Below are 15,739 nucleotides of genomic sequence, written 5' to 3'. Positions count from 1 at the left end.
TCATATGGTAACTGTTTTTAGTTTTAAGGAACCTCTGTACTGTTTTCCATAGTGGCTGCACCAGTTTACATTCCCACCAACAATGAAGGAGAGTTTCCTTTTCTCCACAACTTCTCCAGCATTCATTTATAGACTTTTTGATGATGGCCATTCTGACCGTTGTGAGGAGATACCGCATTGTGATTTTGATTTGCGTTTCTCTGATAATTAGCGATGCTGAGCATCTTTTCATTTGCCTATTGGCCATCTGTATGTCTTCTTTGGAGAATCAGCCTGCCTTTTGAAGCTTTGAATCTGAGCATTCACATCTCCTCTCTACCTGTGAAAGTCCAGATCTAGAAGGTGTCTTCTTCCAATTGAAGGCTGTTTCGTCTACATTGAAAATCTGTTTGGTGGAGCAACTTTCATTTATTATCTTAGCTGGATCATCTGGATAACTTTCTGTAGCTTCCATATCAGCACTTGTTGTGTCAGCTTGAACTTCTATGTTATGGAGGTGACTTTTGTCTTTGAATCTCTTGAACCAACCTCTGCTAGCTTCAGACTTTTCTTCTGCAGCTTCCTCATTTCTCTCAGCCTTCGTAGATTTGAAGAGAGTTAGGCCTTGCTCTGGATTAGGCTTTGGCATAAGGAACTGTTGTGGCTGGATTGATCTTCTGTCCAGATCACCGAAACTTTTTCCATACCAACAACAAGGCTGTTTTGCTTTCTTACCGTTCGTGTGTTCACTGGAGTAGCACTTTTAATGTCCATTAAAAACTTTCCTTTTGGCTGTTTGATGCAGGAAGCCTGGCTTTTGGCCTCTCCCATCTTTACACATGCCTTTTTCAGTAAGGTTAATCATTTCTAGTTTTTGATTTAAAATGAGAGATGTGTTACTCTTTCTTTCACTTGAACACTTAGAGGCCTGTTAATTGGCCCAATTTCAATGTTGTTGTGTCCCAAGGAATAGGGAGGCAGAAAAGCCAGAATACATACAGCATTTTCAGTTAAGTTCCCCATCTCAAATGGGTGTGGCTCATGACAGCCCAAAATAAGTACAGTAGTAACATCAGCTCACTTATCATAGATCACCATAACAAACATAATAATAATGAAAAAGTGAAAAATTGCCAGTTACCAAAATGTGACACAGAGACGTGAAGTGAGCAAATACTCAGGGCAGAATGGCATTGATAACTTGCTCCATGCAGCGTTGCCACAAATCTTCAATTTGTAAAATATGCAATATCTGCAAAATGCAATAAAGTGAAGCCCAATAAAACAAGGTATTCCTGTACTAGTTTCCAGAATATCCCAGTGTTTCTTTTTTCCTTTAAACTGAACTGTTTTAGCATTTTTAACAACATTTTTTAATTGAGTTATAGTCATTTTACAATGTTGTGTCAATTTCCAGTGTAGAGCACAATTTTTCAGTTATACATGAACATACATATATTCATTGTCACTTTTTTTTTCGCCGTGAGCTACCACAAGATCTAGTATATATTTCCCTGTGCTATACAGTATAATCTTGTTTATCTATTCTATATATGCCTGTCAGTATCTACAAAAGCATATTATTTAAAAAGCTGAGTTAAAAATTTTGAGCAAAATTTACTGGGAATTGAGTACATTTTAAAATTTCTTTTCAAAATATAATGTGAAACAACCAGTTTCGTAAGAGGACATTTCTTTGCCTGTTCTATGTTTTGAATTTTGTTTTATGAAAGCAAATGATGACTTAGGATGTAATGTGTTTCATGTAGTGATTACTTCTAACATGCCTTGACTTAGAAATTATGTAATTGAATATTTTTGGTGATAATATTTCTTATATTTCAATGTTACCTATTCAGCTCGTTTACATGAAATTGATACGTTTGTTACTGAGGCTATGGAAATCTTAACAATTATGCCCCAATCTGTGGAAGAGATAGGTAATGCAAATTTACAAGTACAGTAAGCTTCAGGAACGGAAGCCACAGGTGAGAATCACAACGTAAAATTATTCATTTTTTTTAAACTGTACTGGAGATGTTTAAATTAGGTAATTTTATATGACTATTAAAAATACTGTATAATGTCAATATAACAAGGAAGTCCATATAATCTAGTCCAATTGCTCAGTTCATGATTGGACTCTTGATGTTATGTTGGTGTAATGAACCAGTAACAATAATTCTTTTTAATGTTTTCAGAAGTATTTGTGGTCTATTTATGATGTGACTTGCTAGAGTAAGACTAAACTTAAATTCATGCTGTTACTTCCAGGGTTGTATTTTTAGGGTGCTGAAGTGTGAAGTTAGAGCTGAGTTAGGAATACACACACACACACACACACACACACACACACACACGATGGAGGAACTCATAATTAGAGACAAAGATAAATATTCATAAAAACAGCTTCAGAAGGCTAGAGCCTAGAATAAGCAAGTCAAAAAATTTTATAGAAAATATTATAGATGATCTTAGTTATGTTTAGAGGAAGGAGGAGAAATAATTGAAAATAGAATATGAACTTTTATGTATTCCTATTACATGAGAGACTTAAAATTATAAAGATAGTTTAGAGGTGAGTGAAATAATATACCTTCATGGCAGAAGGAATTACAAACTTTTATATGGTAGGCTTAAGGATATAAAGGGGGTTTAAAGGCAAATAAAATAACATACTTGTCTATTAGAAGGAAGTAGCAAAAGAAAGAATGGCATTATGAGCTGTGGCAGTTAGCTAAATCAGAGGTGTGATTATGGGTGAGATGGGGATAGAACTCCAGTGTGAGACTTGGATGGATGGGAAAGTTAAATAATTGGTCTTCTTTCTTATTCTTTTTTGCTTTGCTATTGTTACCATGTGTCATTGTCTTGATGTTAAAATGCCAAAAATGAAGAAAAAATTATTCAGTTCATTCATTGATTTATATGATGAATACTTAAGAGATCACTTGATACATTCCAGGAGTTGTGCTAGGAGTTAAGAGTTGCAGCTGTGAACATGCTCTGTTCTCATGGAATTCACGTTCGTGTGTGTGTGTGAGAGAGAGACAGAAACATTGAGAGAGAGAGAGGCAGAGAGACACACGTAGACAGAGAGGAGGAGCAAGAGGAGCTGGAGCAGTGAGAGAACGAGCATGCTCAACAGGGGATGTTTCTTAGGGTAGGTGATCCCAGAGACCTTCTCAGATAGATGACATTGAACCGAGACCTGAAAGATAAGGAGCCAGCCATTCCAAGATTCACAGGCAGATTGAGCAGCAAACACGAAGATCTTAAGGTAGATAAGGAGCTTGCTATGCCTGTGGAAGAGATAGATGCAAATGTTGTCAAGAAACTTAGTTATCAAGAAAGCCATACTAGTCAAGGAAGAAAATGGTTTGAGGTAAAATTGGAGAGGTTGGCAAGGGCCAGATTATAAAGGCACTTTTAGACAATCATTAGGAGTTTGGGGAGTTTTTCTGAGAGTAACAGAAAGTCCTTAGAGGAATTTAAGCAGGAAAGGGACACAATGTGGTTTACATTTTTGAAGTGATTACTCTGGCTGATCTGTAGATAGTGGATTGCAGGGAGACAAAAGTAGCAGTCTAATGTCAGTTAGTTGGATATTGCAGTTGGTAAAGAGACGACAGACGCTTGTACCTTGTAGGAGCAAAGGAGATGGAGACAACCAGAGAAATGGATGATGTATTTTAGAGGTTAGCGTCAAGGCCTTCTAATGCAATAAAAGTAGAGGGGGATTAGAGAAAGAGACGTAAACACAACTTCTAGGTTTTTGGCTTGAGTGGGAAGCGAATGGTACCATTTATTGAGATAAGCATGGCTGGAGGGGGGAGTTTGGAGTTTGGAAGTGGTGCGGATTGATGTCAGAATGAGGAATATAGAATTTCGAATAAAGGTAAAGACTAGAGATACTGCTTTGAAAGTCATCTTTATATTCAAGATATTTAAAGCCATAGGATTGAACTAGATCACCTGATTGACAACACCGTAGAGGGTATGGAATCAGGTTTGAGCATTACAAAATTTAGAGTTCAAACATAGACGGAGGTAGCAACAAGATTGATGATGAAGTAGGACGAAAGACATGAAGTGTATCATCACAAAGACTAAGAGAAGAGAAATAGATGTACGTTGGGAGCAACAACGTGGCAGGAAGCGGCACGAGACGGTATAAAGAGCGAGACGGAATCTAGGCCATGGGAGCCACACTGAGGGTCTTAGGTTTGACTTTGTGGGCCTTGAAGAGTCATTGCTGGGTTTTAAGCAACAATATGTTACAGAATTGTGTTTTGATATGTGTCTCTGTTGGTACATGGATTTGAAGAAGTAGGAATGCATACAGGTAGGCCAGGAAACTATTGTAATGTTGTTACAGGTTGAGTGCTGTTCACAAGTATAGGAAATTAGAATCCTACTGTTTCTTCTCTCACTGATTTTCCTAGTACAGCATGGCTTCTTGGTCCATTGTTTCTCCTGTTTCTCAGGTGGAACTGATCCTGTCTAGGAATTGCAAACTGGTCGCGGAGATACACTTGAATTTTTTTGTTGTTGTCTATTTTGTATCCTTAGTGATTTTAAATACCTTTGAATGGATTTTATTGCTTTGTTGAATAGTAAAAGTACAGTATAAATTATAGGACACTTGTTTTATGGTGCTTTAAAAGGTCTAGAAGCAATTTGAGCAGATTAGCACTTAGTGACCTGCAGCCAGACGGTTTAACGGGCTGCTAATTGTACATAGTCAGCAGAGCATTTCAGGGGAATACAGGAGCTTAATTCTGTTTCTTCAGTTGTCCCTTTCTTAAGTACCTTTTTTCATGACTTTCCATTTGCTATATTATGTTGGATAATTTAGTGATTAACTAGGAACGTAAGTTAACTAATCTTAATTCTTTTAGAAGCTTCTTTAGCATTTTCTTATGAGTGTAACTCTTAAAAGAATTTCTTTGAACAGTTATAGTATTGTCTTTATATATTCATGGTTTAATTCAGTTTCATATTACTACTTTTTATCCTTTTTAACCTTTGATGTTTGAGTGCCTTAGATGACCTGGTATATAATAAGTATTAGAAACTTCAGGAATTTAGCAAATTATTTAAAAGCAAAATTCTTGATTAAAAAAGAGTAAATCATGAAACAATTTAAAATAAATAGAATTTTAACAAATTTGATACGATAGGTTGCTTTTTATAAGTTATTTCATTTAACCTTTAGATTCTGCCCTTATTTCAAGAAGCTGAAGATAAAAACAGACTTTTACGAACTGTGGCAGGTGGAGGTTTAGAGACAATTAGTAATCTGAAAGCTAAGTGGGATAAATTTGAGTTGATGATGGAAAGTCACCAACTTATGATTAAAGATCAGGTAAGAATCCTTTAGTCATTTTGTTAAAATGAAGATAATTTTTTTCACACTTAAGATTTCTTGCTTATCTTTGTTCCATGAAAGCTCAAGTTTGTAAGAATTTTATATTGCTGATGAAATTGACCTCTCTCAGTACTTCTGTGTAGTAAAACACTTTGTACAAATGATGATCTTGTCACATAATTTATCTTCACTTACTCCTACACCAAGAATGTATGTGACATTCTTTTCAGTCTTTCTTAAGAATAAATTTGTTTATATACTATGCATGGTGTCTCTGAAGGATATGGTCTGGAAGTTGTACACATCTGTTTTGCTCGTATCCTATTGGCCTGCACTTAGACTTATGGCTGCTAGCTGCACAGGAAACGGGGACATGCCCTCCTCTGTTAAGCAGCTGTGTTCTCAGGCAGAACAACGGGCAGTCATAGATCAAACTATTCTCTTACCACATTGATTTTGTTGATAGTTGTGCTGGATGCTGTTAATCACATGAGTGATTCTGTCATGATGTTTGCAGTACATCTCTTGTTATTGTTAAACTTATTGGTCTAATTTATTTTTGAGTTATTTTATTGCACTTGAAATCAGTAATTGAAAATCTTTGAAAAGCTGCTATTGGTTTTTTGACCTTTAAATAGAAAATGTTGGAAATAAAAAATTGAATATAAAGTGAGATTTTTATTTCAAATTAAATGATATAAAGTCTATTGGCTTATAGATTGAAGTGATGAAAGGAAATGTGAAATCACGTCTTCACAATTATTATCAAGAATTGGAAAAATTTAAAGCTCGTTGGGACCAACTAAAGCCTGGTGATGATGTTATTGAAACTGGCCAGCAAAATACTCTTGATAAGAGTGCAAAGTCCATAAAAGAGAAAAAAATGGAATTTGACGATCTTGAAGTCATAAGGAAAAAGCTGGTGTATGTTTTTTCTTTAAAATTGATAGTGCTCATTTTGAAAAAAAGTTTTATATTTATATGTTAAGTAGTAATGTTCTTATATCTGTTATCTTAATGTCTTTCCTTAAAAACTTCAGCAGTTTTAAAAATACCAATAGTAAGTGCTCATGCTACTGCTTCCTTAGCAGTTGTTAAATTATATAAGGATTTTAAAAGAAAAGCAAATTTCTGGTTAGGCCTAGAAGTAGTACAGGAAATTAAATTTACTTTAAAGTTAAATTAAGTAGTTGGGATACTTGGCTTTCTGTGATCTCATTATATTTAAAAATGGAAAGTTACTTTTAGAGCTTCTGAAAAATGAACCTAGCAAGATAATGAGATTTCAAAGAGAAACATTTGTTTTATGTTATAATAATACAAGATACTAAGTTTAATTATTGTTTTTGGTTTTGTCTGTTTAGACAAATGCATCCACAAATTAACTGCCTTCATGAGTGAGTGGAGGTTTTAGTACCACACTTAATAGCATTACACTGATTAGATGAAGAATAGCTTACATTCTAGAAGCTAATACTTTCAATTGAGAATAATATTAATGGATATTAATATTAATCACTTGTCACATTAATTCATTAATTTATATAATTCTGAATATTTATATATGGTATATATTATGTACATAAAATATATTTATATGTATTACTAACTTTGACTCCTTTGGAAAAAATGCGTTTTAATGAACTTAGAAGCAGCCATACCTTGGTAGAAAATTCTCATATAAAGTAGGCATAGTCCCCCATCGTCTACTTCCACTGTCAGATATGTGCACATACACATGCACACACACAGGGAATCCAGTTAAATATCAATAAGTTTAACTAATTAGTAATTTAACAGTTTTTCTTTTTTTTAAAATCAATTATATTTTACTGCCTGTTTCTATAGTGATGATTGCCATCATTTTGGACTGGAAGAGCCCAACTTCTCTCTGGCATATAGCGTCTCTAAGGATATTGAGAGCTGTGCACAAATCTGGGCCCTTTATGAAGAATTTCAACAGGGATTTCAAGAAATGGCCAATGAAGATTGGATTACTTTTCGGTTTGATTCATAAACAATATTTAGATTCTTGATAATTTTGCATGTTTTGGGGGATATAAATTTGAAGGTGCATTTCTGGTATTTTACAGGACTAAGACATACCTGTTTGAGGAATTTTTGATGAATTGGCATGACAGATTAAGAAAGACTGAAGAACATTCAGGAATGACAGTGAAATTACAAGCAGAGGTTGACAAATATAAAGTAAGATAGTTTTACTTATCCTACTATTTAAAAATGATATTTGGACCTTTCCTGTATCTTTTTATTATGTAGTGAGTGAACTGTAATTTTAGTTTATATATTTTTTAATGATTCCATTACATGAAAAAAATAGAAAATGTAGAGTAAACCATAGAAGTTACTGATATTTCTGCTACAATTTGAAAGAAGTTATAACTAAGAAACTTATGGTTAAAGTTATAAATTGCCATGTTTTTAATTTAGCGATTAGGTTATGGGTCATTTAGCATATTTAGAATATAGGTCATATCCTAAAATCATAAAAATAGAAATATTTTAGGTCATGTTTTAAAATATATCAAGCCACAAAGGCAAATTTGCGTGTATCCACAGCAATGTTTTCATTAATAAAGTTTTATACAATTCTATTTAAGAATTTGATTTCAATGTTGTTAAATAAGATAATACTAATAAAACATTTTATAAGTAATTAAAATTAAATAATAAGCATTTTGCTGATCTATGTATGCATGTGTGCATGTGTCTTTTTCTCTTTCTTTCTTTCTTTTTTAACAGACTGCAGTTCCTATCTTGAAGTATGTGAGAGGGGAGCATCTTTCTCCAGATCACTGGCTTGACTTGTTTCGCTTACTCGGCCTTCCTAGGGGAACTAGTCTAGAAAAATTACTCTTTGGTGATCTGCTTAGAGTAGCTGATACAATTGTTGCCAAAGCTTCAGACCTTAAAGTAAGAACCACTTTTATAAGTATCTCATAAATCTGACCTTTATCAACATACGATTTTGCTTTGTATTTTACTTAAATAAAACGGCAAGTTAAATTTCATTCTTCCCTTAACATAGTGACGGTATTCCGTTATTCCATAATTCCTTCATTAGTAATACATCTGAAACTATGTGGAGGGAGAGAGACAATATAAACCTCTTCTTTGAGAGAGTGGGAAAAAAAACCTGAAATGAAAGATACATCTGACATTAAGAAGGGTGCCAGCTTTAATCAAAAGGCAAAAGAATACAAATCGTTTTACACAAAATAGATTTATACTATGGGATATCCAGAGAGCTAAGCCAGGAATCAATTTGCTAATCAGATTTAACAGTAATCTCAGGTAAAAGTAAAACCCGCACAATTCTAAGTAGCAGACTTTCTATGTTGTGTTCGACCCATTCAATGTAAAAGTAAAAGGACTGGATGTCAAGTTGTCTTATGTTCAATCTAATGTATGCACTTTGATGTTTGCTAATAACCCTGCAGTATATGTAGATAATCATGAGGCTGCAAGAGCACAGCTGCTATAGGAGGTAACTCTAGACGACTGTGAATCACTTTAAAGGTGCAGTTAAGTTACAGTAAAATTGCTGAGGTCTGCAAAATATTAAATAAGCCAGACTATTTTTGTGTTTTGCAGTGGATGCTTAAGTTTTGTTTTTTTAGAAGTAAAAAGCATAAGGCAGAACGTTGTATATATTCTGACAGTGTGAACCTGGATACTTAATCTCTGATATCCCTTGATATATTAGTCAGTAATTCTCTTGGATTGCATGTAAAATATATCCATTTACATTTTTTTTGCCTTATGGTGAAAAGCCAAATAAAAATATATCTTCTTATAAAATAGATATCTTGTAATTTATTTATATGATAATGTTGAAGTAATAAATATGGATGTTTTGTGTTAAATAGGATTTAAATAGTCGGGCACAGGGTGAAGTGACAATCAGAGAAGCTTTACGGGAACTTGATCTTTGGGGAGTTGGAGCAGTATTTACCTTGACTGATTATGAAGACAGCCAAAGTCAAACTATCAAGCTGATTAAAGACTGGAAAGACATAGTCAATCAAGTTGGAGATAATAGATGCCTTCTTCAGTCCTTAAAGGATTCTCCTTATTATAAAGGATTTGAAGATAAAGTGTCAATTTGGGAGAGAAAACTTGCAGAGTTAGATGAATACCTACAGAATTTAAACCATATTCAGAGAAAGTGGGTGTATTTGGAACCCATTTTTGGCCGTGGAGCATTGCCAAAAGAACAGACACGCTTCAACAGGGTTGATGAAGATTTTAGGTGAGTACAACTACATAAGAGAAAGACATACATGACAGTTTTTGATTCATATTGTGAGGTGGTTAATACAAGCTAATTACTTTTACATCATTAGCATCATCTGTTTCCCTTCCACTCATTGACTTACTGTCTTTGTTCATCATTCAAATCTCAGCTCCAATTACTTCCTCAAAGAAACCATTGGTTAGGGGTTGCCCCATTAGCAACTCTTATAATACCCTGTTAGCATTTTCCTTGTTAGCATTTATCATACTTCTGTTTGAATATTTGGAGAAATTATTTAATATCTTTATCACTGAGCCATTATCTTTGTGAGGTAGGATTTAATATTTGTTTAGTGAATGAATGAAATAGGAGGATGTGCGATGATGGAGGTTAAAAGTGGTAACGGGATACTAATTTTTAGCATTATTTATTAGAAGCATGATGCATTGCTGTTAAACGTTACTGTTTGTTTAAGGTAGTCTCCATATCGCTCTTTCAGCCAAAACCTGTTAAAATAGATGTGAAAATAACTTTTCTTTTCCTTCTGCAGGTCAATAATGACCGACATCAAGAAAGACAATAGAGTTACAACGTTAACTACTCATGCAGGAATCAGAAATTCTCTACTAACGATACTCGATCAGCTCCAAAGATGTCAGAAATCATTAAATGAATTTTTGGAGGCATGTTTTTAAAAAAAAATCTTCATGTAATAAATTATAAAGTACTGTAATATCTTAATGATTTGAAAAGGGAAGACTATTCTTTTTGTTTTTATTTTATTTCTTTTTAGGAAAAACGCTCAGTGTTTCCAAGATTTTACTTTATTGGTGATGATGACTTATTAGAAATACTGGGCCAGTCTACCAACCCATCAGTCATTCAGTCTCACCTTAAGAAGCTGTTTGCTGGTAAGATTGAATATTTACTCAACAGATATTTCTTGTTTCATCTATTGACCAGGTGTAATATTAGGCTCTTAGGCAGACTATTCGTTAAAATACAGATCATACACTCAGAGAACTTAGTTTAGTGGGTGAGGCAAGCTAGTAAGTTAACGAATATAATACGTGACAGTTTTTATGATTGACGTAAGTATGTGGTATTATAGCTGCATCTGTGAAGATATTTAGCTCGGTTTTGGGGCATGAAAAGATGACATCTCAGGTGAGATCTAAAGAATGTATAGTTTCTAGCTAGAGGGAAAAAATGAAGAGGCAGAGGGAATAGGGTGTGCGGAGGTCTGGAAGTGAAGGAGAACATATCCCTTCATTACTGAGCTTCAGGTCTCCCACATGACGTTCCGGTGGAGATTCTCAGTAGGCAATTATTAGCAGAGTTACCTGGGATGGAGATGTAAAAATTGGGAGTCATCTTTATATAGATAATAATTAAGCTATGGAAAGGTAAGATTGCCTGGTTAAAAAAAAAAGTATAGAATAATAGTGCATATGACAATATTCTTTCATTTTGTTGAATCACTTTATTTGGTTAATTGCATATGGAATTGATTTTTTACAAAAACTGATGATTATTTTTCTCGAAATACTTCATTTTTTTGGGAAAAGAGCTATATTTTTCAGATAAACTTTAAGAAGTAAGACATTTTCATCATCTCTTACATGATCAGGGATCAGTAAACTATAGGACCACAGGCCATATCTGGCTCACTGCCTGTATTTTTGAAAGTAAGATTTCGTTGGAAGGAATACAGCCGTGCCCATTACTGTTTATAGCTGCTTCTGTGCTACAAGTGTAGAGCTGAGTAGTTGTCACAGAGACCTTATGACCTGTAAAAACCTAAAATCTTTACTCTCTGCTTTACAGAAGTATTTACTTAACTACGATATATCTGAAGCTTATTAGAGTGCTTATATCTGTAACTGTGACTTGGTGTGTGGGAGGTGGTAGAAAAAACTCCTGCAATCAGAGGATTGCTTTGAAGCTCTACCTCTACTATTTATTAGTTATTAATTTACCTCTCTGAAATCTAGTTTTCGTCTTTAAGTTGGGAATAATAACTTACAGGGTTTTTCTGAAGACCAAAGTAGGTTATGTGTTTTAAGGTTTTTTATGTCGTATAAAGTGAGTGCAAATTTTGGGGAAGGGAAGTCCTGTTTACTCTCCCCTTTTCCTCTTATCTTTTTGTCTCATATCATATAAGGGGCATCAGTATGTGTTCTTATGCACTCATTTGTTCCTGACTTTTTTTGCTCATCATAATGTTTTCAAGATGCATACAACTATATTTTGTTTTTATTGTTGAAAATCGTCAGTTGAATATGTATCAAGTGTCTCTATTCACCTGTTAATGGGCAGTCAAGTTTCCAGTTTTTGGTTATGAAAAGCTGTTTTATTACATTATATAGTTGAATTAATGTAATTCTATTCCATTATAATGTGTATTATGTGATATACATTATGTATTATGTGGCAATCATATACACTGCCTAATAATTAAGCCTTTACTGCTTTTGTGTTTAAATTGTTGCTTTTGTATTATAGGTATTAACAGTGTGTGCTTTGATGAGGAGTCAAAGTATATAACTGCCATGAAATCTTTACAGGGAGAAGTTGTTCCTTTTAAAAATAAAGTTCTTCTGTCAAATAATGTGGAGGTAAGTACTTTTTCAAGTGTAAAAGTGAAAAGGATTAACTATATGAACTTTGTATCAGAAGTAACTTAGTCAACTTGTAGAGTACGTTGGTTAATTTAGGCCTTTTAGGAAACTCATATCTTTAAAGAAATAATTTGTTATGTTTGACTTTAGAGAGAATATGGATTTTTATTCTTTGGAAAGAAGCATGTAATTATGAAAAAACTTCTGCTTTGGAGCCAAAAAGACTTGGATACTCATTTTATCTCCACAACTTATTAGCTATATAACTTAGTCTCACTTAGCTACAGAATGGGAGTCTTACTAGCTGTTGCAAAGACTGTTTTGAAAATTAAATGAGATCACTGGCTTTAAGTACACTATACTGTTTGGAACATAAGTGCTCAAAAAGTTTGTGTTCTCTTTTTTCTTTAAAATCTGAGTTGTATGAGATGTTTTAATTGAACGAGTAAACTTGAGGCTAGTGCATTACGGAACAACTGGTTAACCGGTTCTGCAGGACTAGGAGTGAGCTGTCAAAGGCCTACACACTTACACAGCTACAACCAAACAGCAGTGGGGTGTACCACACTGAGCTGTGATTATTAGGTTCCAAAATTATCTTCCAACTGGAAGATAAGTCAGGGCCGTGCCTTATCTATACAGTTTAGTAAAATGCCCATTTCTGGTTAGGTCGCAACATTTTATTGGATGTTGAGTATATAAATGGTGGTGATTGAAAGTATAGAAGTTTTGTTAAGTAGCTCCCACATTTGATGAAGAGTTTTGTTTTTGTCGTTTTTGGATTCCTTTCTTGTAGTCTTGCTGGGACTGGATGAACAGAGAGAGAAGGAGCTTTTAGCAGCTGAGCTGGGGCAGTTTTGCCAGCAGAGGAGAACGGGAGCTCTGGAAGCTCCTGTGACAGCGGAGCAGGGGTCTGCTGCCGCGTGCTGTGAGCTTCTCACTCTTGAGCTGCAGTGGCTTTCGAGCTGCAGTGGCTTTCGAGCTGGGCACAAGTTCATGCTATTTTTAATACTGGAAAGTGCTCTAAAGATAAACAAAAAAAAAGCTAGAACTTAAAGTAGGTGATGAAGAAAAGCTATTTAAGTTTGTAGTTTTTGCCCTTATGTTTTATTGCAAATGATAGTCTTAAAGTTAAGTAGTGATCCTTAAGCATTCATTGCTATTTCCATCAATTATCATTATTTTAACTTTAGTTAACTTTTATTATTTTATTTATAATCAAATGAATGAAAAATGTATTGTTTTGACTTTGAAACAAAATTAGTTTGGTTTGAAGAGGCAGCTTAAGTCCTCAAATGATTTAGCTCAGCCTAATGAAGCTCTCCTTTCCAGTCGTTACAGCTTTCTGCCTCTGAGGTCATCAGGCTAGTGTGAGCCACGGGACACAGCTAGTCACTGTGGCGCTAATTTATTGGCCCAACTACCTGGTTTGATTTGTCATAATGAGAAAATGAATGGATTACTTCTTAAAAATGTTCATTTTTTTTGGTTTGTATGGCTGATAGTGATAGCTAACCACAAATTTTTGAGTTTTCACACTTAACTATTATCCTGAGAGATGAAAAAATTATTTTCTTCAATATATTTAAATCATTTATTGATTAAAAAAATTGCGTGCCAGGAGGAGGATATAGCTTTGTGGTGGAACGTGTGCTTGGCATGCACGAGGTCCTGGGTTTAATCTCCAGTACCGCTGTTAAAAAATAAATAAATAAATAAATAAAGACCTAATTGTCTCCCCTGCCAAAAAAAAAGAAAAGCATGTCATATAACATATTTTGGGAGTGTGAGAGTAAATAAGAAACTATAACCTTCCCCCTGAAATAAATAGGGTCATTAGACTATATATTTGTTTTATGGCTTGTGTAATAAGAAATAGTATAATCTCTAATTTTATTTTCAGACTTGGTTAAATGATTTAGCCTTGGAAATGAAGCGGACTTTGAAAGAGTTGCTGACGGAATGTGTTACTACTGGACGGAGTTCTCAGGGTGCAATCGACCCCTCCTTCTTCCCTTCCCAGGTAAGGGGACTTGTGTCTGGAGTAGAGTGGGCGTGGCGTCACTGGAAGATCCCTGACCTAGAGGTCCGGCGGCTCAGACAGCCGGCATCCTTGTTCTCCCTTTATCTGACAGTTAACTTTGACAAATTGCTTAACTTCTGATTCTGAGTTCCCTCAGCGGTAAAATGTGAGGGAGGAATTGCAGAGAGTGAAGCTCTCCTCCGGCTCCATCAGTCAGCTGTGATTCACATGCTTTCGCGCAGAAGGCTTGCTGACATCTGAGCAGCCCAGGCCAGCGGGGAACGAAGCTGGGAGGCAGAATTGGTCCTCTAGTAGTTTCTGTGTTCCAGACGATTGGTCTGTTGTTGATGGAGGCACAGGATCTATAACACTGTCCCCCACCCTTCCCACGGACTCATCTGAAGTTGGAGCTGGCAGGAGTTTTGCAGATTTAGTGTAGGTCTGAAACAGTCACAGCACCGAACTAGAGCTTTGGCAGGGAGGTGGAGAGCTAGGATGCTGGGTTGGCATAGAGACTGCTGCAGCTCAGTGTTCACAGGAAACATGGGATACTAGATATGTGTAGACCAAACTCACTCTGGTCCCTGTTAAAGTCTAGCACTAAGCCTGGGGTTAAGTGTCCTGCCGTGTTCAGGGTTTATTTTATTGCCAGTTGAGACTAATACTATAGAATTAGGGTATCAGGAACTTTAGTTTTTAAGGACCATGAAAGGCAGGCACTCACATGTTCTGATTTCTCATAGGAGAAGCTACCCAATTGTTATTTGCTTTTCAGATTGAAATATGTAGTAGTTATTAGAGCAAGTTTTTGTTGTTGTTGTTGTTGAGTTGTAGTCAGTTCACAATGTTGTGTCAATTTCTGGTGTACAGCACAATTTTTCAGTCATCCATGATATACATTTATTTATTTTCATATTCTTTTTCACCGTGAGCTACTACAAGATCTTGAATATATTTCCCTGTGCTATGCAGTATAAACTCGTTTATGTAGAACAAGTTTTTGTGTTGGTTCTTTTAAAGCGCAAGAAGTTAAATAGGAAACTTGGAACATTTTAGCTTCTTAGACTATTTATCATTCATATCATTTGGATCTTTGAGCATTTTAACTCAAACTAAAATATATTTTTAAAAAATGTTAAGTTCTTAGAGAAAATTAATCACCAAAGAATAATAATGCCACTGCATAGTCAGAGTTAAGCTGCTTTTTTACCTCTGGAAATGTTTCCCAGTACTCTGTGAGCTTCCAGGTAGTATTTAAATTGAGTTAGAATAAAATACACAATATTGAAAAATATACAAAAGTAAGAATTGCACAATAATTGCATTTGGGAAATGACAGTTGTATGGGGGGATATACTGGGAGCTACAGGCTAAAGAAAGTTGATGAATTTGAGCCTGAAACTTACTTCTGCGCTCTGAGCAGTCATGTAAAAATGTGAACTACTGAAAACATAAACAGTTCATTATCTACCAAAACAGAATTCTAG

The 15,739-nt window shown here is 35.0% G+C and overlaps 1 protein-coding gene across 1 annotated transcript in view; it reads left to right on the top strand.

Annotated features, from left to right (window-relative positions):
* The window catches only part of DYNC2H1 (dynein cytoplasmic 2 heavy chain 1), a 264,118-nt gene that overhangs the window by 37,426 nt on the left and 210,953 nt on the right, over positions 1-15,739 (top strand). The window contains 12 exon segments of the mRNA XM_006186202.3: positions 1,839-1,936; positions 1,938-1,967; positions 5,198-5,347; positions 6,069-6,274; positions 7,199-7,354; positions 7,444-7,558; positions 8,114-8,284; positions 9,241-9,623; positions 10,159-10,291; positions 10,402-10,519; positions 12,114-12,226; positions 14,133-14,252. Coding sequence (XP_006186264.2) covers positions 1,839-1,936; positions 1,938-1,967; positions 5,198-5,347; positions 6,069-6,274; positions 7,199-7,354; positions 7,444-7,558; positions 8,114-8,284; positions 9,241-9,623; positions 10,159-10,291; positions 10,402-10,519; positions 12,114-12,226; positions 14,133-14,252 — 1,793 coding nt within the window.

Source organism: Camelus ferus, chromosome 10 (genome assembly GCF_009834535.1).
Source record: "Camelus ferus isolate YT-003-E chromosome 10, BCGSAC_Cfer_1.0, whole genome shotgun sequence".
Lineage (NCBI taxonomy): Eukaryota > Metazoa > Chordata > Mammalia > Artiodactyla > Camelidae > Camelus > Camelus ferus.
Note: the sequence above shows the minus strand (reverse complement) of the source record. Positions and strands in the feature narration are given on the sequence as shown.